At 37.8% G+C, this 25,468-nt stretch overlaps 2 protein-coding genes across 3 annotated transcripts; one reads left to right on the forward strand and one right to left on the reverse strand.

Moving 5' to 3' along the window:
• Positions 1-820: 820 nt before the first annotated feature.
• LOC109064865 (putative protein TPRXL) lies at positions 821-5,401 on the reverse strand. 2 transcript variants are annotated; one of them, XM_042760217.1, is made up of 5 exons: positions 5,260-5,372; positions 4,153-4,264; positions 3,118-3,937; positions 1,620-1,790; positions 821-1,470 (listed from the first exon to the last, which is right to left on the reverse strand). In XM_042760217.1, exons 3-5 carry the CDS (start codon positions 3,920-3,922, stop codon positions 1,349-1,351), a joined length of 1,098 nt encoding a protein of 365 aa, XP_042616151.1. In that variant the 5' UTR covers positions 3,923-3,937; positions 4,153-4,264; positions 5,260-5,372; the 3' UTR covers positions 821-1,348. The 2 variants fall into 2 exon arrangements, with proteins under 2 accessions (XP_042616151.1, XP_042616150.1); XM_042760216.1 differs by lacking the exon at positions 4,153-4,264 and having other exon boundaries at positions 5,260-5,401.
• A 16,652-nt stretch (positions 5,402-22,053) lies between these two features.
• Positions 22,054-23,522, forward strand: LOC122145633 (fin bud initiation factor-like). Its single transcript, XM_042760218.1, has one exon. The coding sequence runs from the start codon at positions 22,382-22,384 to the stop codon at positions 23,015-23,017; it is 636 nt and encodes a 211-aa protein (XP_042616152.1). The 5' UTR covers positions 22,054-22,381; the 3' UTR covers positions 23,018-23,522.
• Positions 23,523-25,468: the final 1,946 nt, after the last annotated feature.

Consider the following 25,468-nt stretch of genomic DNA (forward strand, 5'->3'; position numbering starts at 1 on the left):
AATGTTTCATTTAGAGCACAATGACCCAGCCTTAATTTTTTTTAATACAGTTTCCTCTGTCCTGTTTCCACTTCCTACCTTATTCACTTTGATACTCTTTTGAATATGGTATAGATGTCTCCCTTTACCCACATTATCCCACATTTCTTGCCACCTGTGGTTAATTTTCTTTGCCATGTTTATCAAAATATGTTTTTTTTAAGGTTTGGATGAAATCTGCGCCATTTACAGGACTGGAGGACACAAGCAAGCTCACACTGCTTCACGTATTCTTAAAGGGGACCTATTATGCTCTTTTACAAGGTCTTGATTTTGTTTTAGGGGTGTACTAGAACAGGCTCTCATACTAGGTTGTTCGAAAAACACATAATTTTTCACATATTTTACATTATTTCAACACCTCTCTCCCCAGTCTGGTATAAACGGCTCAAATAGTTCCTGTATCAAATGAAGGCCTGCCTTCTGAAATATGAAATGTGCTTTGATTAGTTAGTTCTCTGACATAGTGATAACACTTGGTGCCTTCTCTAGCGCAGCTCAACCAGGTCTCGTCCCATTCGTCAGTATGTGTGATGTCACAAATCCCGGAAAAGATGCGTCGTAGTCCGAACAAGTCTAGTTTTTGAAAAGTGATTTCTGTTAAGTAAAATATCTCCTTTTGAAGTGGACTTTGAGCTTTGTTTCTTTATAGATCTTTTTTATGCTCAAACAGCAACATTACAGACTAACTAAACTTGAAAAAGTGAAAAAGCATAAAAGCACCCCTTTAATATAATACCTTGATTATGCAATAATCAGACACGGAAACAAGCCTTATTTTATCTTTTTTTTATTATTAATAATCTGAGAACCTACTGCCATGTTTATTCTCTATTTAGTTTAAAGCTTTTGTAAACTAAAAAATCTTATTATAGGCTCAGAAGAAAGGCCTGTGTCTGAAAATTCAATGAGATGTTCAATAGATGTTCTCCCAGTTCAGTCATATAATCTTGATCTTCAAGACCAAAACTGTTGAAGTTGTGTCACAATGCTGATAATTTCCACCATTTTGCATATATGGGTTTTGACATGATACAGTAATTGACATTAAACAATTTGCTGGACAATTAAATAGAAGCAGACATACAACCCAACACTTTGCAGTTCCAACAAAAAGTGCCCAGTATAGAAATATTCTTCTTTCAGAGAGTTTAAAACATTCAAACAAAAAACACTATTAAACATTAAAAAAAAAAAAAAAGTTTTGATTGTTCAGTTATGCAAAATTGCCTTTCTTAATTACATTCTTTTGTCTTCACATGAGTGCTGCAACATAAAAAAAAATGTCTATGGCATCACAGATTTGTTCTCATTTTGAATGTCCCTGTGGAAAGCTGGTCATCTGGATGTTGTCCCCTTGTAGTCCTGGATTGTAGTAACCAAATCCATCAAACTTCAGGTCGAGTGGCTCACTGTTATCCAGTCGGAGAACTTTGAAAAGATGAGACAAAACAATATGAATAAGAGTATCACAGTCAAAAAAAAAAATGATTCTGTGTTATGTTTATATGCCCTCACATGTATTCAAATGGATCTTGGCTCAAAGTGATGTAAATAATGACAAGTTAGTTTTATATTACCTGGATCAGGTGACATCTCTTCCACCAGTTTTCTGTGTGAGAAGTCTCTTTTGTTTCTTTGATTCAGGATGATAAATGCTCCCAAGGCCAGGACCCCCGCTATAATCCCAATGACTAGGACAAGAGTCCATGCCTGCCCTTTCTTGCTTTCGGTAACATCTGAAGATAAACCTGTAAAGACATATTTCATGTTTATTGTAACAACGAAGCAACACTTGACCAAATTAGCAATTAAAAACTTAAGTTTGGGCTGTATAATATTGTGGTTGCCTTTAACATGGAGTTACTTATATTATATTATATTATATTATATTATATTATATTATATTATATTATATTATATTATATTATATTATATTATATTATATTATATTATATTATATTATATTATATTATATTTAAATAATTCTGAATATGCAAATATAACCCCTTCTTTTCAGTTTATAATGGTGTTTGGACACAGATTGATTAGAGTTACATTCACTAAAAAGATCATGGAATTTGTTCTCCAGCAATGTCAGGTGTTCTGTGTCACATTGGTCCACCCCTGACCTTGAAAGGAGCCCCTCCCAATATCTGCAGGGTGAACACCACTCTTATTGTGAGGGAAGGTGAGGTGTCAGTAACTAGACACTCTGGCCCAGAGCAGAGGACAAACAAAGCCTGAAATCCAACCCAGCGACGAGGAACAGCAGCAAATATGTCTTTTATGACTGAATTGAGAAGCCAAGAATGAGGGTTAGCTCGAGGGATGAAATAAAGAGATTTGTGTGATCTTTGTGCTATGGAAATGGGAAGTGAAATAATACTTATAAAAGGTCAAAACACTGTCAGTGTCACAGATTTTGAGGGAGCATTCTATTTCAGTTAAATATTTTTGATTACAATTTTATCATGTCCACTGTTCAAAAGTTTGGGGGTGTGCAAGATATGTATTGTTTTTGAAAGAAATCTCTTATACTCACCACGGCTGCATTTATTTAAACAATAATACAGTAAGAAATAGTAGTATTATGAAATATCTTTAATTATTTTAATATATGTGAAAATTTGATTTAATTTATTCCTATGATGGCAAAGGTGAATTTGCAGCATCATTACTTCATTCTTCAGTGTCACATGATCCTTTAGAAATCAATGTAATATGCTGATTTGGTGCTCAAGAAACACTTTTTTTAATTATTTTTTATTATCTTTTGATCAATTATCAAAGATGAAAACAGTTGTGCTGCTTAAAAATTTACTGACCTTAAAGGGTTACTCCACTGCAAAATGACGAACAAAGCTTTTACGGGTTTGGAACGACATGGTGGTAAAGTGATTAATAACAAAATTTTCATTTTGAGATGGAGTATCCCTTTAAACTTTTAAACGGTACGGTACTTGAATAATGAATATCTAATGACAAAACTCCTCAGCCATCCAATTAAATTTAGTCTTTGTTATAAACACACTTAATATTAATAACACTTGACTGATGCTGATTTGTGATTCTAACCTCTTTCAGAATTCTCTCTGGTGTCAGTAGGTTCGGTCTGGTTTGTATCCTCACTGTCTGACAGGGCAGGAGTCGTGACATCCTCAGAGACGGTCGGTCGAACTGCTGCCGTTGTAGTTCTGTGTACTTCTGGGTCAGTTGGACTCACTGTAGTTCCATTCTGGACGCTTTCATCTTTTGTTGTGGTGGTCGGACTCTTAGTAGTGCTGTTGGTGGGTACATCATCTGAGGGCAAATATCCAGAACTCGATTCATCATGGCTGCTCTCTGTTGTGGTAGTCTCAGGTTGTGGACTGGTATATGTGTCATTAAGAGTAGATTCATTTGTGTGTTCTGGCTCTGGTGTGGAGGTATTTGTGGCTGTGTCCTGTGTCAGAGTTTCATTGGATTCTGCTGATGTATCTGAGAGCTCAGAACTTGAATTAAATGCAATCATAGGAGGTGGTGTTGTAGCAATGGGACTGTCAGAACTAGCTTCCTCTGTGTCAGCGACAGACTGCTCAGGCATCTGATCCAACTTTGTGGAATTTTGCTCTCCTCCTTCACTAAAATAAAATGTGCCAAATGGTTGTCCTTCACTGTCTGTACTGCTTTCTGGGTTAGTTTGTGCATCCACATTGCTTTGTTTGTCTTCCTTACTGTTTCCTGTTGGTTTAGCAGTTATTTCCTCACTATGTGGTTGTTTTCCTTCATCGCCTGTAGTCCCATTATTTCTTTTCCAATCTTCAGGTATCTGGGTGGACGCTTGCTGGAACGCCTGAAGTATTAAGAAGAGTGCAAGTGTGATGCCCAGAGGCAATTTCATGTTTGGTTCCTCTACCTGCCAAAAAAGACATGTTACCTGTGTGTGGAGTGTGCATATCACAGAAAACATAAACAATGCCAACAGAGGAAAAAAAGGCTAAAATCCACTATTTTAATTGTAACATAAGTTATATTCAATACGTAGACATCATTGTTATAAATGCTGGCATCAATCAAAAGATAAATGAATCAACATTTGTGGGAAGCAAAACCTATGATGTCTCTCTTTACAAAATGAAAGTGTTCTTCAGTCTTTATTTCTCAGAAGCCTCTGTTTAGCAGCCCTTTGTTCCACTCCCATGAGTCCTTTTCACTGAAGTGAATCTAAGCCCTCTTGATGCAACTGTAATGTACACCATTCAACCATGTCACTACATTACAATAGCAGTAGGTGAGCATACAAAATTCTGTATTCTGTGTATGGGATACAATGTACACACCCAAACTATATTTAGATGCACGTTTTGAGTGAAATTATGACAAAACAGAACACAAAGAACAAAAAGCAAAGTTCATACAAATACTTAATTAATATGCTTTGATGAGACATACAGTAGATGTGACATGATGTTGTCAGCAATTGGTATCTATATCTTATTTTGATGTGTTGTTGAAAAGACGCACCCACACTTGACAAGACTAACTGAGCAGCTATTTCCATTGTATCCCCACTTCACAGTTATTCCTGTTTCACCAGTTTATCTACTATCATCTAATATTGCCGGCCAATTTGAAAAGAAAAAAATAGTTAAAGTACATGTCTATTAAATTAGAAATGTAAAATAACACCATTTTAGACAATTCTCTCTCCCTCCTAACAACATCTTGGAGGAAAATATGCTAATAATTATCTGAGAATGTGCTAGAACAGGTTTCCAAATACTAAGTATGTGGCATCTCTTATGCTGTAGTCAATAACGCAATGTAATAAGAACTGTGTGTGGTTAAGCTATAATAAAATATATATTCTAAAGGTTTGTTTAAGGAATACATTTTTGGTTCATTGTTTATTAGACAGAAGTTCATCAGTGTATCCAGAAAATCTCTTGCTACCATGTATAATTTTACCAAGAATTTTCAGGTATTAAACTTCTTATAGGTATGCGACACCATTTGTCAAACATCCTAAAGGTCATCCTAAAGGTTACTTGTCTCATAATGACTTCCTTCAGTTGATCACAATTTCAATAGCATTCATACCGCACTGATATCTAATGCCTATTCTTCATTTTACACCAAACTAGGCCAGATGAATTTTAAAGCAGTACAACATTCCTCAATAGGCTCCTATGTATTAAAAATATAAACTGTGTTTATATTTAAATTATATAAACCTACCTGAGTGCTGCCAGTAGGACTCGGGTGAGATGATCGAGGTAGGTTGAAGTAAAATCGTTTGAGAGTTCAGAGAGTGTGCATCCAGAGACAAGAGGCAAGGGGAGGGATCTGTCTCGCTTGTGGCTACCCGGGAACTGGCCTTTCCTGAATTTGCACCTGTAAACCACACCTCTGCATCAGACTTCCTGGATGCAAAGAAGCAAATAAAACACTGATGTGCATCAGCTGTAAAAAGGACTGAAATTCAACGTTAATCTCCATTCATACGTCAGTCATACACATCTCATCAGTGTACACAGGTACAGGTTTATCCTGGAGGTAAGTTTTGAAGATTTTGAACAACTAAAATTCCCTGAAGGGAAGAGCACCTAACACACTGGGCCTCCGAGCATTCCTCCCATGCCCTGTATCCATGGCAACGCACAGGTTGCTCAGATCTGCTTTCCTCCACCCCATATCTTTTCAACATTAGCCAGTAACAAAAGACACATGCTATTTTTACATGACTGATGACCATGAGCGTCATAAGGCTGTCTTTTGTCATAGTAGGGTCATAGGTTGCATTTTAAAAGGTGTCATACTGGGATGGTGAAACATTTATGCCTCTTTATAAGGGATAGTTGAGGTATGTTTCCAATGGTTTATCATGGGCCTAAATTTAAATTAGCTGTGAACATAACAAAAGTGGGCACACTGGCCAGATGACTTGCTCTTCTCACAGTGGCCCAGCAGAGGGCAAAGTGTATTATAACTTCTTTCTATTCTGTAGGGAGCAGTTACATGGTTGTTCTTACATTAAAAGTAACACATATTTCAGTTGCTACTTATTTTTGTAGTAATTTACTGCTACACTTGTCAGGCCAGCAAAATCGCAGGTACTGCATATTAAAGATTTTTTCCATGATTATATATATTTATTCTCAGTTCCAACAACAGTTCCAGTTCCAGCAACTATACTGCTGGCCTGCTGTTAGGATGGTAATGCTATGCATAATATACCATTTTTCCAAAAACTGTGTTTATGAAATTATAGATACATTACAGCTGTATACTGTAATTTGAAGCTTGTTGAAAATTCTCTTTTTGTAAAGAAAAAGTTTTGTAAATTTTATTTATTTTATACATTTATTATAAAATAAATGTATTTATTTATTTTATATATATATATATATATATATATATATTTTTTTTTTTTTTTTTTTTTTTTGAGCAGTTGAGTAAATAAAAACATTTTTGCCCACTTTTAAATGCTTATTAGTAACTATCCCTTTGAAAGAAACTACAGACTGTCCTGACCCAGATTCCACTTCACAATAGATGTTCAATCATGCTCATTTCCCAAAATGGCTTAATTATTATAGAGAAGAAGAAAGTCAACAGTTATATTGTTTCATTACATCACATCCTCAGTAAATGACTCGATTGTAGAATGGGTGTGGGACACCGAGAACCAGGTCAGACAATGGGCTGTCTCAACTTCATTAACATACAGACCACAGCTCTTACGACAGGAGCAACTTCATTATGGGTAGTAAACTGCAGCTGTATAAAAGGTTGGAGTTTTGGATGTTCGGGTTTCATTCTGACTGAAACAATGACTCTAACAAGGTACTACATATACATTGTCACTGCTTTACTGCAATAAACATCTTCATTGAGATCTTCAACATCCTCATTATTTTTCTTTATTCAAAATAATAAATAAATCGATGGAAATGATGTTGAATGTTTAAAGGAATAGTACAACCAAAAAAATGTATATTTGCTGAAAATTTACCTTAACATTATCACACAATTAGAAATATGGTTAAAGTTATTAATAAACTGCTACTGATAATAACCATGACAAAAGGAGAAACCCTGGCAGTGTTTTTCAATGTGGGCTGTTTTCAATTGGAAATTTTCTTTTAAAAGGAGCAACCAACATCACATTTACTTTACTGGATTTCTTGACCCTTTAAATTAGGCAACTTCTGTCCAATTTATATGAGCATTGGAAAACTTTGTTTGCAGAAGTTTCCTGATCAACTGAATAAAATGAAATTGAGCCATAAACTGCCCCTGGAGAACAACAGCCTGGTACCCACAGGCCAGACTATAAACTACAGGGCTTCACTTCATAAAGCTACAGCAGTTGTTTTTTTTGTTTGTTTTTTTTTTTTAAAATGTTGGAAATTTATGGAAAGCTGAATAAAACTGAATAATATATGAAGTGATCATTGGCATGTATGACAGCATACTAGAATCAAGGAAAGTTTTATACCAGCGAAAGCATATGTTTGTTTGTTTGTTTTAAGAATTAATTTGGGGCCTGCTGCAGTTTAAGACCTCATGGGGGAGCTGTTAACTGCATTTGCTGGGGGAACCTGATGAATGGTGAGGTAAGAGACTTGTGCAGTGACAGTTTCAAATGTGAATGATTACAATACTAGATGAAATCTGATTAGCAGCTGGACACTAACAGAGCATGAACATCATGTCCTCTAGTGATGATTTATTATACAGGGAGAAGCAAGCCAAACTATTTTGATCACAGCAAAGCCAGTTCATTCCCTTAAGGTTTATAATGCTTCAGTGGAAATTTTCATCCAACGTTTTATGGTATTCATGTAAGCCAAAAGAAAATTCAGAAGAAAGGCCTGGATGTGTTTTAATATATTTCTGGCTTTAGACAAGTGTGTATGTTGATGTTAGTGACCCAGCCAAACAGTCTCATTAATTTGTAACATTCTTTCTGTGACAAGTCTATAGCAATTAACAAAATTAAATTTTAATAGTTTTAGCTTTAGCTGGTTCATAGAGGGTGAAGGGATTAATTAGCGCACCCAAGAATACAAAATTATTGACACAATTTTAATGTGACTCTCATCCCAAACCCTTATGACCTTTTACTGCTATCCAACACAACATACAAGTTCTGACCCTGGTCTGTTCCATACAACAAAAGCTATTTTGTTTTGAAAACAGATTCAGTCCAGATAAAGCCAGTCTCTGAGCAACACACAGTTTCCTTCCTGATTTCCTTCCTGATTTTGAACAAATCTGTTTACTGAATTATTTAATGACTCATGCATGTCACTAAATCATTTTTGAATGAATCCATGTCATTGAACAAATCAGTTAAGTGAATGATTCACTCATGAGCACAGTCACTCATCACCACCTACTGGCGTAACGATATGATGTTCAATGACTCCTTCTGTGTTTGTCATATCATTTTTGAAAGACTTCAGTGATATTTTTAGAATTATATTATGACAGATTTATTTTTTTTTATTTTTTTGAGTTACATTTTTAAACGTAATTTGTAGTAAACTCAAACCATGAGCATATCACAAAATTAAAAAGATTGGTTATTCTCCATCTGAATGAAATTACTTGAACCTGTTGTCAATTTGTGTGACTACATAGGCCTACCTTTGGGGAAAGTTTAAAAAGCTACAAAATGACTACAAGATTTAAAGGGTTGTGACATTTTCAATAAGCTCAGTTAACCTACAAAGTCTTAAACGAAACAAAATACACTTTCTGTTTCCCAATATGATTAAAGGCAAACAGAATTACAAAGATATGTAAAGGTATATTACAGCTGGAATCTTCCTGTCCAACCGGCAGAATCCAAACTCCATGACCACAGACTTTTCCTTTTCTTCTCCCCTCTTTCTCCTACAGATTTTTTCACCCCAATTTTTTTTTCAAACTTTTCAGCAGATGCTTTTCCATTTATCACACTATTACATAAACCCTGGAAAATGTGGGAGTGGAGCTTAACTTCCCAGTCAAAGACCATCTTAGATGCAGGATTACAATGATTAATATCCTCAGCAAAGGTATACGGTTCACAGTTAAGAGGCTTTCTCTTCCCGTAGACATTTTGTGCACTAAAGAACATCACAGATGTTTAGAGATCAAATCATTTTTGTGACATAAATGCTTGTGAATTTGGTGTAATGTGAAGGCTATTTTCACAGTCAAACTGAATAGATACTGATCTGACCTACATAACATAACCACCAGGTACAAACAATTCAACAACAACTATTGCTTTGCAGTTCTGGCAGCGATATTGACCTTAGTGAGCACATGGAGATGGTTTCAGAAAAGACTTTCCTAGAACAAAACAAATTGTGAAAACACTTACAGTAAGGGTATCTGGTGAGTGACTTATTTTCCTAAGAATTGTTCACCTCCTGGGCACATGTGTGTGTTAAAGAGAGAGAGAGAGAGAGAGAGAGAGAGAGAGAGAGAGAGAGAGAGAGAATAGAAATAAACAAAGAAGAGAGAGAGAGAATCCCAACCTAAAACGCTTCCAGATTTGGATGAAAGACAGAGATAACAAAAGAGAGACTTTCCTCAGACATGAGCTCAGCATCCTGCTTCACTTATGTTTCACGGCTGATTGATGCCCTGAGGAGGCCAGAAAGTGGCCTGTTTGAAGATTTGAAAAAGAAATCTTGGAGAACTCTTGCATCTTAAATTTAGGGAATGTGAGATAAAACCTTCCTTTGTGAGATTTTTTGATTGTCGATCTAACCCTTTATCCATAAAAAACACATCTAGCTATGGATTGTATCAATTACTGAGTCCATATAGACTCCACACTCACTCACACACACACACGCACACTAATAATGATAAACACATACAGACAGTAACATAAAACTTAATATTACACTAATCCATGACAATTATTTAAAATTATGGTGATTTATCAAAACGTTCACATACAGGTGCTGGTCATATAATTAGAATATCATCAAAAAGCTGATTTATTTCACTAATTCCATTCAAAAAGTGAAACTTGTATATAATATTCATTCATTACACACAGACTGATATATTTCAATTGTTTATTTCTGTTAATTTTGATGATTATTACTGCCAACTAAGGAAAATCCCAAATTCAGTATCTCAGAAAATTAGAATATAACTTCAGACCAATACAAAGAAATGATTTTTAGAAATCTTGGCCAACTGAAAAGTATGAAAATGAAAAGTATGAGCATGTACAGCACTCAATACTTAGTTGGGGCTCCTTTTGCCTGAATTGCTGCAGCAATGCGGCGTGGCATGGAGTCGATCAGTCTGTGGCACTGCTCAGGTGTTATGAGAGCCCAGGTTGCTCTGATAATGGCCTTCAGCTCTTCTGCATTCTTGGGTCTGGCATATCGCATCTTCCTCTTCACAATAGCCCATAGATTTTCCATGGGGTTAAGTTCAGGCGAGTTTGCTGGCCAATTAAGAACAGGGATACCATGGGTCCTTAAACCAGGTACTGGTAGTTTTGGCACTGTGTGCAGGTGCCAAGTCCTGTTGGAAAATGAAATCTGCATCTCCATAAAGTTGGTCAGCAGCAGGAAGCATGAAGTGCTCTAAAACTTCCTGGTATACGGCTGTGTTGACCTTGGACCTCAGAAAACACAGTGGACCATCACTGTGTGATGTATAAATAAAAAATCCAGTATAATTCATTAAAATTTTGCCAGCTACATTATTTAGGGAACATGCCATAATGTGCAATGTACTTTGAAGTGTTTTTTTTTTTTTTATATAAAACACAGTGGCAAAAAATACAGGACTACAAATGAAAAGAAAGCAAACTCACTGTCAGCTGCATTTTATTAAATGTGACAGATCATTTTAAAAGCCCAGAATGACCTTGGCACTTTCCCACTCAATCCATTTGGGAGGAATGTGGAGTTTAATTAGGAAGAACTCAGCTTTGTTGAGTTCAGCATTATCATCCACAGAACAGATCTGAACCAAAAGCTGGTGTACTCACAGCTCACAGGGGGCCACCACTTTAATGCTGTGCATTTTTTGACACACTACAGTATAATGAATAAGCATTGAGTCATGAAACCAATGACGAACATGTTCTTTAAATAATGAATATGTCTGTAAGTAATGTGCTCTGTAGATTACATATAAGCTGAGTGCTGTAGGTAATCAAATCTCAAACTGACAGTTTAACAGCTGAGCCCAAGCCTCCATTACTAATTTGAAAACGTCAATTTAGAACAAGTAACAAAGGAACATTGAGTTGCTTCATTGAAAGCTTATTGTTTTACTGTATTACAAGCTCACTGTATTATGTATAGTTGAGTATTAATTGTATTATTGTAGCTGAGTGTGATTACCTGCATCTGATACAGCATTTATTCTTCAGCTCAATCTCATATTCACAATAAAACATTAGTTTGAATGTCCATTGAGAAAAGCAATATCTTTGTCGCCCTATTGTTTTATCTGTTAAGGGTGTTCCCTTTCGATTTGTTCACTACGATATTGCATTTGCTAATGCTAATGGGGAAAGCCCTTCCTCCATATACTACTGAAGCCTTATTGAATCATGCCAGTGACACCAGTAACACTGGCCAATGGTGTTTAAGAGTGTAAAATGCTGCAGTGGTCAATGTCTTCCCTTCCCCTGCTGTGGTCCGGTGAGCTTCGGACAAGGATGACTTCTCACGATTTCCTCTCCTGCGCAGAGCCAATTGAACCATCTGATATCCACGAGTCGTGCGTCTTCTGCCTGGGTCGTGTCCATGCAGAGGCAGTACTTGGGGGATCGGACTGCCCCCCTGTGGCAACATGAGTCTATGGACTCTCAGGCTCAGTGTGGCCATTGTCCAAGGCGATGAACTTGTCTATCAAGCCCTGCCACACTCTTCCTCTGCAGCCTCTTTCAAGCCAAGGAGGAAAGTGCTGTGAGCTTCTGATGTGGATCTGTCAGGATCAGGTGATGTGCTCAGTGCCCACGTGCACCTCACCACCCAGCGGCAGGTTCCCTTCCAGTGAGCTTCATGACCACTGAATTCCACCCCTCTCCTGACGCGCAACATGTGGTGTCTTTCGGCAGCGATGCTGGGGACCTCCATCATAGTGATGTCGAGCTCCTACGCGTCCTGTCCTAGACGGTTGATGAGCTCGGTTTATAGTGGGCGCCTCCTGCCAAGCCGGCCAGAAGCCATCTGGATGAATGATACCTCCAGTTGGACCCCAGCTGAAAGGAAACCCCACAGAGGCCCGGTCCCTTTTCCCGGGGTGCACAACGAAATATCAAAGTCATGGAACGTGCCACTCAGCAGTTAAGTGCACAATCCAGGATCCTCCTTCCTATCTTCTGTGGACAGCGCTGACCAAGTGGAGTATCTTCAAAGAGCTCCGACGCACCATGGATCTGGCCCTCAGAGCAAAAAAAGGTGACAGCTCGAGTGATCTGCCGCAGCATGGGAAATCTTGTGGTGCTAGATCGTCATGTGTGGCTTACTCTGACTAAGATAAAAGACCCCCCGTGAACCCCTCAGGTCTCTTCGGAGCAGCGATGGAGATGTTCATGGAGCACTCAAAATGATTTTGCTTCTTTGATTATCTCTGGCTCTGTGTACATTTACAAAATGTATGGATGCGGTTCCCTCTCCTCTGAAGCACAGCGGAATGCACATCCCAAACTCTCTCGACGATTGGCTGGTTTCCACTAGACACTAGGCCTAATTTTCCTTGGAACTTAATTGACCAGCCCCAGAATAACATTGTATAAACATTAGCTGTTTTTTCATCAACTTCTTATGCTGGGCTATTTTCTGTCACAGTGTGGTAGGACATGGTGTGGCGTGATCTGCCTGACTCTGGCAGTGTCTTGGGCACAATGAAGGCATTTATGGAGCTCAGATGTAGTGAGACAGAACTGCTTCTGCTGCAGCATTCCTGGCAGATACACGGAGGTTTAACACTACCGCAGCTATTCCTGTTGAGCATGCTCCAACCATTACTGCACCAGAGAAAGCCCAGTGTCGGTCCACCGTTAGCCCAGTGCGGGTCTCTTCCAACTGCTTCAGTGCTCCCAACACTTACTGCATATGGAAAGCATGTGTGATCCTCCTCCCTGTGTTAAATAAGGACTGAGTTGCTCTAAACATTTCCACTGTTTGAATATTTTGCACACCTTTTTTTGCAGCAACACTCAGTTATAATGAAAACTGAAGTGTGTTTATGTATGTGGTCTTTCAGTCTCCTTCTCTAGCCTTAATCCTGCTTTTATGTATGATGATGTTTAACATACCTTGGTAAGACCAATGGCTCTGTGTGCCCATGCCAGTTAAAATGGACTCATCATTATTTGCCACTTTTAAACACTTTGTAATGAGTAACTGTTCTGGTCAGCAGGAGATCCTTGAATGGATCCAGAGTGACTCAAAACTTGTTATAACCCTCTTAACAGCATGATGCATTAAATGGCCTTTCATAAAACATAAAACTCTGCTTTAAAGCACTTATATGATATATTCTGGGTGAAGTGCAAATTATTGTGTGAATGGTGAGTTCATATTGTAAGCAGCCGAGAGAATATTTTCAAAATGTCATGATATCGGAGTGATTTGTGCTCTCTGTTACAACACACCATACTTCAAAGCTCCAGCCACATGATATTTACCCAATGTTTATCTGTTAGGAATCTTTTTTAATATAACATATCAGTCTCCTGGCAAAAAAGAATGAATCCTGATAAACATATCAGGCTTCAACACCTTTTTTTTTTTTTTTTTTTTTTTTTGTAAATTCACAACAGCGAAGTGTGAAAGAAAGTGTTTTGGAATGTTCTGTCTAATTTATCTTTCTCTCTGTGTTTTCTTTCAGAGCTCTTTTCACTTCCTTATTTTTTTTCACACATTTGTCTTTGTTTCTTGCTCTCTCTCTCTCTCTCTCTCTCTCTGTATTTGAAGCATGAATGTATTTGATATATATATTTGATTAATATGTTGTAATCATTTCATTTCACAGCATTTATGAATGTGGAATAAAAGTTATAAAAAGTTATAATTAATTTAATAATTTATTAATATAATTAAATGATTTTGTTATTATTAAAATGTATCGATGAAAAAATTATCAACATCAATTGTTACATGAAAATCAATGGGATAAACTGTTACAACAAAACTTTTGAAGCCATTTTTACAAATTTAATTTTTTTTTTTTTTACAAATGTGGTAAGGTTTAAATTAAATACAATTGCACATGCATGATCACTATTTGGATAATAAGACAGAGTTTAATGAAACATCACCACTGGCACCAAATCTTTTATTTATACTATATAGGACTAAAATGGGTGTGAACTATGACATTATAGGAACAGGGCAAAATCCATATAATTTATGACGTGACGACATCAGTACTACCTGAATAAATAAATAAATAAATAAATAAATAAAATACAAAATAAATAAATAAAAACACTTCAAATTAACAACCTTATAAAATAAGCACAAATGCTATTAAATAGAAATTTATATTAATTCAGTAGGTTAAAGAAGAGCATTTGTTGTGAATTGCTACATTTTTTATTTTCCTCCTTTTTTATAGTCCAGGGTGATGAATTAGAGAGCCCTCTTGCGTGCAAAAACACGGAAAATGTCTTTCCTGCCAGACAGATCATCATTTACAGTCTTATCCATATTTGTGTTGGTAGCTGTTGCTCTGTCTCTCTCATTTTTCTTCCTCTTCTTTCTGTCAGTTTCACCTTTATTGCTTGTTATTTTCCTATTTTTTGAGATGGCACATTTTAGACTGGTCAACAGGGAACAAGGCGATTCTCTCTGTCTCTCAGTGTTTTACCAGACTGTCTTTGAGCACTGATTTTTTTCCGCTCATTATGACAGAGCAGTATATGTACAGAATCCTCCTGTGTCTGCCTGCAGACCCAGTGTACCTATGACTGCAGTCTTTGGCTTCTACTCCTGCTGTGCTCCTTACTGACTAATAACTCAAAAACCTGCACAGCCACTTAGTTTAATCCAACAAAAACACTAAAGTATTTACAGGGAAGCTTTAAAAATATATAAGTCAGAACAACCCATTTAGTACTTAGGTTGATTTAACATAAGGTACAATACTGGTAATGCAATGCATCACCTGAGAGGGAAAGAACTCATACACTGACAAACAAACAAATAAATATCCTAAGGAAACACTGAGTCATTTATTTATTAAAGATATAATTTATTAATTATTATAAAGATATTTATTAAGATATAATTTAGAACCTACTGACATTTTACCTATTATTAGAAATAGACATAACTATGTAACATACAAAAGTGTTAATTATTTATAAATAATTACCATAAATAAAATAAAAATACTGCCTGCATAGGCATATATGCATAGCCATAAAAAAAAAACACGAGTAGTCTAGGCCTATAACTATTTTTGTGTTTTACCTGGTTTTGAGAATAGAACACACTTGACTTTACTCTATCGATCATGCTGCGTGTGCTCTCAAGCGCTGATATGGCATATTCTTAGTATGATTGTACAAACCCGATTCCAAAAAAGTTGGGACACTGTAAAAATTGTGAGTTAAAAAGGAATGGAATAATTTACAAATCTCATAAACTTATATTTTATTCACAATAGAACATAGATAACATATCAAATGTTGAAAGTGAGACATTTTGAAATGTCATGCCAAATATTAGCTCATTTTGGATTTCATCAGAGCTACACATTCCAAAAAAGTTGGGACAGGTAGCAGTAAGAGGCCAGAAAAGTTAAATGTACATATAAGGAACAGCTGGAGGACGAATTTGCAACTTATTAGGTCAATTGGCAACATGATTGGGTATAAAAAGAGCCTCTCAGAGTGGCAGTGTCTTTCAGAAGTCAAGATGGGCAGAGGATCACCAATTCCCCCAATGCTGCTGCGAAAAATAGTGGAGCAATATCAGAAAGGAGTTTCTCAGAGAAAAATTGCAAAGAGTTTGAAGTTATCATCATCTACAGTGCATAATATCATCCAAATATTCAGAGAATCTGGAACAGTCTCTGTGTGTAAGGGTCAAGGCCGGAAAACCATACTGGATGCCCGTGATCTTCGGCCCTTAGACGGCACTGCATCACATACAGGAATGCTACTGTAATGGAAATCACAACATGGGCTCAGGAATATTTTCAGAAAACATTGACGGTGAACACAATCCACCGTGCCCTTCGCTGTTGCCAGCTAAAACTCTATAGGTCAAAATAGAAGCCATATCAAAACATGATCCAGAAGCGCAGGCATTTTCTCTAGGCCAAGGCTCATTTAAAATGGACTGTGGCAAAGTGGAAAACTGTTCTGTGGTCAGACGAATCAAATTTTGAAGTTCTTTTTGGAAAACTGGGACGCCATGTCATCCGGACTAAAGAGGACAAGGACAACCCAAGTTGTTATCACCGATCAGTACATAAGCCTGCATCTCTGATGGTATGGGGTTGCATGAGTGCGTGAGGCATGGGCAGCTTACACATCTGGAAAGGCACCATCAATGCTGAAAGGTATATCCAAGTTCTAGAACAACATATGCTCCCATCCAGACATCGTCTCTTTCAGGGAAGACCTTGCATTTTCCAAAATGACAATGCCAGACCACATACTGCATCAATAACAACATCATGGCTGTGTAGAAGAAGGATCCGGGTACTGAAATGGCCAGCCTGCAGTCCAGATCTTTCACCCATAGAAAACATTTGCCGCATCATAAAGAGGAAGATGCGACAAAGAAGACCTTAGACAGTTGAGCAACTAGAAGCCAAAAATGGGACAACATTCCTATTCCTAAACTTGAGCAACTTGTCTCCTCAGTCCCCAGACGTTTGCAGACTGTTATAAAAAGAAGAGGGGATGCCACACAGTAGTAAACATGACCTTGTCACAACTTTTTTGAGATGTGTTGATGCCATGAAATTTAAAATCAACGTATTTTTCCTTTAAAATGATTTTCTCAGTTTAAACACTTGATACATCATCTATGTTGTATTCTGAATAAAATACTGAAATTTAAAACTTCCACATCACTGCATTCTGTTTTTATTCACAATTTCTACAGTGTCCCAACTTTTTTGGAATCAGGTTTGTATGCAGCATTGAGTCTTTACACAGAATTTTGAGCAGGCAAAGATTAAACCAACACAGAGCAACCTTGACTGTGTATAGATACCTTTGTATGTTCAGGGTTTATTGCTGGCCTACTTTGTGTCTCAGGTCTCAAATGCTCTGCACAACATTTCAGGCAAAGAGAAGCAAACAAAAGGAATCATATACATGTGTTTTGGAAGTTTCGATGACTTCATACAAGCAATCCAATAAATCATAATGGATTAATGAATGGGGGGAAAAAGAGTACCCGCATAGAGCCATTCGTACGAATCCACATGTGTATTTCATTAAAGCCAGTGGTTCTTTCTAAACATAAACCTCCTCTGTTCTCACTAATATGTACAAGTGCTTTGGGAATTCACCAGATTACTCAACAGGGAAGGGGTGCATTTGTTTATTTTTTTATTTTATTGTTTCTCCGTTTCTTGTTTGGAAATCAGGCAATGTGAGCAATTCTTGCTCACTGCAGAAGTTTTGTTTCCATTTGTGATCAGTGGGGAATAATCACAGCATAATCATTTTTAAATGGAGGCTGATGCACTCAGACTCTTAATAATGGAAGACAAAATGCCCCCCACTATGTAGGCTGTTTTGTGCTATGTGGATCCCGTGAGTACACAACAGGAGGAGAGTTTCATGAAGTTATGTCAGAAAAGACTGACGAGTGGAAGATGAGGCAGTCCTACACATAAAGAAGCACCTATATTACAACTGGCACTGATTATTTGACTCATTTAAATGTAAATTTAAATTCTGATCTGACATTTCAAATACTTTTGCATACACTGAACACATTTAACATCTGACCTAGATGACCATACCTGAGTAAATATTGGGCCAATTAGAGTTCAGATTCTCTCTTTCTTGAAAGATTCTTCAGAAAAGAGGGTAACTGCAGGACTGTAATGTGTGTATGTACATTCGTCTCAGAATATTTCCATATGGAAAATGTATAAATGAATAAAGGAGTTGTGAGGAAAGCGGTTGAACACAAAACAGCTGGAAAAATCTCCTCAGCACTTCTTCAACAAACAACTCTAATTCCTTCGATTCTCCCCGAGGAGATTTACCCCGTGTTCCATCCCTCCCTCCGCCGTACTGTCTGATTGCTGTGGACCTTTATGCATGGTGAGGCAGATCTTTATCTATAATGGCAGGTTAAAGGTATATCTTTTCTGCTGAGCGTATTTCAGTAGCTCTACAAACACACTCAAGTGGGCCTGTTTTCTTTCTCTAGGTTTCATTAACATTCTTCTCTCAGGATATTTTAAGCATTCATAATTCTCAACAACTTTGCTGTAGTCTCTTGAATAGATTATACAGTATAGTTTGATTAAGTGATTCATGCAAATGTCTGGCTGTGTAACTATGCTTTCTTCCAGGTATCAACATGGCTCCTAGAATTGCATCATGTGGGTTTTTTTTTTTAACTTAATGGACTTGTAAGTGCAGAGGTTTATAGAACTGGGCAGTAGAGCAGATATCAGAAAACCTGTGGTTAGTTCACCATTGGACTGTTTTCTTGCAACATGTGTGTGTGATAAAGGAAAAACTTAAAGGGACCTTCATCAACATTCTGACGCATCAGGGAGCTCATCAAAAGAGATTTGTAAGTTTTCATGCTTGTCTAACCTAATCAGTTGTATTCCCTGCATATGAGTGCACCTGTTTATTGTTACATTCAACTCAGATTGGGACATTGATAGCTTTTTAACATTCGGTGGCCTCCCATATTGTCATATGGACCTCATCATTTGCATTTCCACCCCAGTAACAATTAAGATCTTTTCCAAACTTCAAAAAGTTTTATACAAGTAGTCCATATGTGCTGTATTTCTAGTCTTCCGAAGCCACGAGACAGAGTTGTGTGAGATATTTTTTAGTTAATTCAGTTCACAAAACAGGTCTGAATGATTCATTCACAAGTTCATCTCACTGAATCACTGAACTGGTCACAACAGTTAACAGCTTACAGGAGAGGAAGATTATCAATGAATAACAACTAAGTCATACATGCCACTGTTTGCGTGTTCGTCGTCTGTTTGATTACATGTCATTAACTAACTGCTTGATTTTTACCGCATGGGGTTAGGGATAAGGCTGGATTAGGGTTAGAGTGAAGAAAGATGGGGAGAAAATCAGATTGTTTGTGTGAGATAAAGAAAAGTAGTCTTGTTTTCCACTACACTTGAAGTTGTTCCACTAGAATCTATCCTTTATAGAGTGCTTTAATTTTATGGTCTTCAGTACCTCTTCTAAGATGCCTCTTAGAAGGTACTGCCATATGGACATCAACTTGAGCTAGTCACCACTGATAAGCTATTACTAAATATAATGTAGAAACTTAAATTTTCTGTAAAGCTGCTTTGCAAGGATTTGCATCCTGAAAAGTGCTATACAAATAAACTTGAATTGAATATTCTGTTTCTTGGCCCCACTGGTCATGTTCCGCCAGCATCTGTGTCTTTTATGAGCATCTTGCTCAAAAGCTTAATTGAGCCTTATTGCCCTGCAGAAAATTCTGTGGATCAATGATGAAACAAATGTTCTCCCATAATTCTTACCTCAAAAGATTAGAACTGACCTGGAGTTCCAGTTCATGCAAGGTTCATGCCATTTAGGTCAGTGCCCATTTTATCCTTGCCAAGCTGATGGCACGAATTCAATCTAACCACAAAGGAACTGTGTGCAGCTTTCATTTACAACTTTCATTTAGAGGCAACTTCAATAGTATTTATGATGCATCCTGTGAGTGAAAAGTCTGGCAGAAGTGTGCAACTCACAACATGAGTCTCAGTCCTGGGCTGTATGATAATTTTATGCAAGCTTAAACTGATGTTAAAGTTAAAACTTTCTATGAAAAATAGCTAACATTACCTATAGACCCCTGTTATTAAGATCATTAGCAGGGCAACAGTAGGGGAAGTCCTCCAGGAGCTGGCATCATTCCATCCACTGGGGTTTAAGAGACGGGCTAAGTGTGGAGAGAGAGAGAGCCGGCCCCCTTGTAGTGGATATCTGTAGGAGGAACATCGGGGGAACCAGGTTCAAAGGGGTACAGGGCATCTAGAAGAGGTACTGAAGACCATAAAATTAAAGCACTCTATAAAGAATAGATTCTAGTGGAACAACTTCAAGTGTAGTGGAAAACAAGACAATCTGATTTTCTCCCCCTCTTTCTCCACTCTAGCTCATTTTCTGCTTTCCATCTGTACAGATTTTTTACTGGAGTTTGAAGGAGAGCTATTATTCCACAGGACCTTCATCAGTGAGATGGTAGGGCACACATCCATACTGTAATGTAATGAAGATACATCACTACAGTATCTCATACTCACAGACAAATACCAGACTGAGAGACTATTTGCCAGGATTTATTGTTGTAAAAAATAAAACACATGTGAGCATCTTGAAAGGTTTGTGTTGTGTGAGGTGTGTCTGTTAGTGTGTGGGTACATGTGTTTGCTTAAGAGCCATATGGTGAAATGAAAGACTGTCTGTACAGTGTCTGTAAAAATGATGAAAGACGGTTGTTAATCCAACAAGACCGAGCAAACGAGGCTTTCCGTGGCCGAAGCTCTGATGATCCAAGTTCTAGAGTGGATTTGAGAATCCATCTTCATCCTTCATTTATGACATCACCGTTTTGTGTCAGTTCCACAAAATGTTTGTCTTTTGGTTTTCTTGGAATGTGTGGTTCATTAATGCCTGGGGCTTTATAAACGTGGCTTTATAAGTGGGAGCTCACTGCTGTTCACCCTCTGACTGTCTCTACAGGGGCCCTCACAGGAAAGTAGCACATCCTGATCTGCTCAGTCTCACACTCTGTCAGGTCCTTTCATCATCACTCAGCCATCCTCTTTAGGTAGTCAGCCTATGGAGCTGAGAGACCTGTCTCTGAGAATCAAAACCTCCAGTATAAAGAGAGTACCCTCTTTTCAGAGGCCTGTCAGACACACCTCCAAGGCAAATTGAAGAGAGAATCATGCAGGGTGGTGATCTGCAGTGTCTGCTGTTGTCTCAAGTGAGGATGCTGACATTATTGGCTTTCAGCTCTTGCATAAGTTTATTTTTAGTATTAAACTGAGACAAGTGTGTGTCATTGCAAAAGAGAGAAAAATATAAAGATGCAAGCATTTATAGATGCTGCTGGGAGGTGAATGATAAATGCACAATGTACACTAAAATACTAATATACACAATTGATGTGTGTGTTGTCACAATAATAATTGTTATTCTCAATTTAATGGGATTTCCTAAGTTTATTGTCAACTCAGCAAAGAAACCTAAGTTTTTAATATTTCATTTGTCTCAATAATTTTTTTTTTTTTTTTTTGCAGTGAAAAGGATCAAATTTCTATCTATTAATTTTTCAGCATTTTGTGGCAGTGTTGCATTTCATTTTTCTCCTGGCTTGAACACAAAACTGGACACCTTTACTCTCTAATGGATAGTTCTGCTAAATCAGGTGTTTATAATAAATATAGAGCAGCCTACATACAAAATGTAAACTCTCCACAACATATAACAAATATTTTATCATTGTTTAATAATAAGTATAATTTATTCGTCTTTATTTAATATATATTTCATACTTTATCTATCATCTACTGTCATTTTTAAGATTTTTATGAGTTAGGCTTAGATAGAACTTGTAAATGCAATATCTTATCACAGCAAGCTGTGATTTTGGGACCACTTTAATTTTAGTTTGGCTTAGTCTAACGTTCAGCCAATTTCTAAAGTGTGTTTTGTAGCTTTCAGGATCTCTTAAAACTCGTGAGAACTCGCGGGCTTTTAATGACAACCCCTGTAATGTATGCTGGCAGTTATGTGTGCTGCCTTTTAAGTGAAGGAGTGACGGGCTTGTAATTTGAGAGTCTGACCGGGGGTATTATTATCTGAACCTAGCGCAGAGTCTGAACGCTCCAGATGTTGAAACAGACACAAGGAAGGACGCGGCGAGGGTCTGTGTGGCTCACTCCTGTTGGTTTAGCCAAAAACACAGGACGGAAAGCGGACAGGAAATTTGCAATCTCAAACCGCGGACGATTCTGTGTGATTTAGCTGTGTGCGTGTCTGGATTGCTCGGCATTTGACGCTCTGGACATGCGTGGGGTTGCAGCAGGAGGGCTTGTCTAAAGTTTAAACAGCAGAGCTGTTACAAGGTACAGTTGACTGTGATAAGGCAGAGGTGGGATGATGAGAGTGATGGCTTTCCCTCTGTTCCTACTGATAGCCTGTCTGGTCTCGTCGCGTGTCGGAGGGGCTTTCTTTGCGGGGCCCCTGCACCCGGAGATGTCCAACGGCACCTTTCATCATTATTTCGTGCCGGACGGCAACTATGAAGAAAACGACGATCCCGAGAAATGTCAGATGCTGTTCAAAATGACCGACAATCGTAAATGCACCTTGGACGAGGACCAGGACTCGGTGATCCGGGACGATTTTATCATCATCAAGCGGCACATCGAGGACGCAGCGCGGGTGCTCGAGGGCATCGGGAAGAGCATCTCCTTCGACCTGGACGGAGAGGACAGCTATGGGAAATACCTGAGACGGGAGACGACCCAGATCAGCGAGGCGTTTTCTAACTCCGAGAAGTCTCTTCTGGAGCTGGAGGTGAAATTCAAACAGAGCCAGGAAAACGAGCTGAAAGAGGAGCATAAGATCAGCGACGACTTCCTCGGCATGATCGTGCACACGCGCGACGTCTTGAAGGAGACTCTGGACATCTCGCTGGGACTGAAGGACAAGCACGAGCTGCTGTCGCTCATCATCCGGAGTCACGGGACCCGGTTGAGCCGTCTGAAGAACGAGTACATGAAGGTGTAGAGGACTGCTGTCTGCCTTCAGTATGCAGGCAAATCTCAAACTGTCTTTATGATATTTAACATTAATTCCTTCAAATTAAGTTGTAAGTTACTTGTACTTGTTTTTAGTAGCTAATTCCACCCATTGTTATCTTTTTCCGTTTATTTAAAGGGGTCCTATTATGCTCTTTTACAAAGTCTTGATTTTGTTTTGGGGTGTAGCTACTACAACATGCTCTAATGCTTGGTGGTTTCGAAAAACGCATTATTTTTCACATAATTTACATTATTGTAATATCTTTCTCCTCAGCCTGGCACCAACGACTCCATTAGTTTGGGTTAGATGAAGGTCCGCCTTCCGAAAAACCAAAAGTGGTGGGATTGGTTAGCTGTCCCAGTGCGTTGTGATTGGAGAACAGTTTAGACTGTGTTTCAGTACTGCCCCGCCCCTTGCCAAAACAGCAAGTTCCGTCTGCTCTGATATAGTTAAGGATGGCATCAATATTGCTTTATCAGTTTGATCCGTTTTCTGAGGTATAGTTTATTGTGAAATATTATTTTGAGGAGGATTTGCACGCAAGAATATTGCAACACATATTAGACTGGTAACTAGGCTTGGCCCGATAGCATCACCGATGGCTGATAGACATCCCGATGCCTCCCCCAAACAATCCCAACCCCCCCAGCAATCCACCGCATCCCAAAACCGTTTTCGGAAAGAAAATGATGGGGATACAAAACGAACTAAAGGGAATAAATACATGATGGGAGGAAAATATATATTTCAATACTTTCTCTCGCAGTTATATCATTGGGTAATTAACGTTATGCAGTATATAAATTGCGGTCACCGTGGAGCCGCTTTTATGCCTGGCACTGAAACTGCTTTTGAGTGCACGATCACTTTTTAGTTTCGTTTTCACCTTCGAGATTCGTGATCGCACGTAGGCTACTCTTGGTGCGTTCAAGTCATGTCGGATACATCGTATTTACGAGTGAAATGCACATGAACGCCACCACAAAGTCGTAATTATGAGTGGGAAACTCAAAATTTTCTTTAAGCTCCAAGTCTCTGAGTTGGGGGCGTGTCAATGAGAAACATAACAGAATCAATGGATCGATGGATGCAACGTCTGTTGTTGACGGTAATTTTTTTTTTGTTGTTGTTGAAATTGATAGACAGGGTTGCAATATAACAATTAATACATTTTTATGTGATACAGATTAAAGTGGCTCCATAAATTATTTGTAAAAATTAATAACGCAAAACACACCTGATGCAAATTCTTTGCTCTTCATTTTCTATAAGCAGTTAACAAACCCTGTTGTATTTTCTTGTAATTCATAAAAGAAGGTACACTGCCATCTTGTGCCGACTAAACTGACTTGAACGCACCCGACGTCGTATTTACGACTTGTCAACTCGTAAGTAGGAACTTCCCAGGAGGACTTGAACGCAGCATCTGTTTATATGGAGCAGCAGTACTTACCACACATTTTACAAGATGCTGCTTTGTCAGTGGTGCTCAGAATCTACAAATCCTTTGCCATCGTCCTCAGTCATCTCTCCTACTTACTCCGTTTATGTGGCAAGTGAAATTTTATGTACTGTAATGCAAACATTATTTGTTTTCCGTGCCTTTCTAAATACGGATTCTCGCTTTGGGCATTTGAATTTCCGTAGGCGGGAATTATTCTAATGATATTCTAATGGGCCGCTTTGACGTCACAAAACCCGGAAAATAAGCTGTAGTCAATACGAGACATTCGTTGTAGTTCTTGAAAAGGGATTTTTTAAAAACTAAATATCTCCCTTTGGAGTGGACTTTGAGATTTGTAGCTTTGTAGATCTTTTTTATGCCCAAATATGCACGCTACACACTGACTAAAATTCAAAAAGTGAAAAAACATAATAGGACCCCTTTAAAAATAAACAAATCACATATATTAGCCTAAAGTTACTAATAACTATCCCAACTGTCCTGATTTAATAGTACTGTAGCTATAGTGCAAGTATCTGTTCAGTACAAAGTCATATCTATGAGACATAAGTGTCGATCATAGTTGATCAGATATACTATCTCACTAGTTACAGAACACTGGTCTAATAAATAGGTAGCTTGTATGTAGGCTATTCATTTGGTACTATGAAATTGGAATATAATATATACAAGAACTTAAGTTCATAGTGAATACTTACTATTAAACCTGAACTAGATACCAGCAAAATTTGGATCACATAGGCCTACTAGTCAGAAGTGAATTGTTAATGTCTGAACCATGGATCCATATAGAATTCACTGGAAAAAAAATAGGAAAATATTTGGAATCGTTTCTTGTCACTATCACCATAGTGAGTAAGCAGAAAGTACTTAATATTAGATGTAAAATATATTGTGACATAACAATATACTACTTATTTTGAAGGAATAAATGTTATTTCTCTGTAGCTATACTTGGCAAAAGTGATGCA

Source organism: Cyprinus carpio, chromosome A7 (assembly GCF_018340385.1).
Source record: "Cyprinus carpio isolate SPL01 chromosome A7, ASM1834038v1, whole genome shotgun sequence".
NCBI lineage: Eukaryota > Metazoa > Chordata > Actinopteri > Cypriniformes > Cyprinidae > Cyprinus > Cyprinus carpio.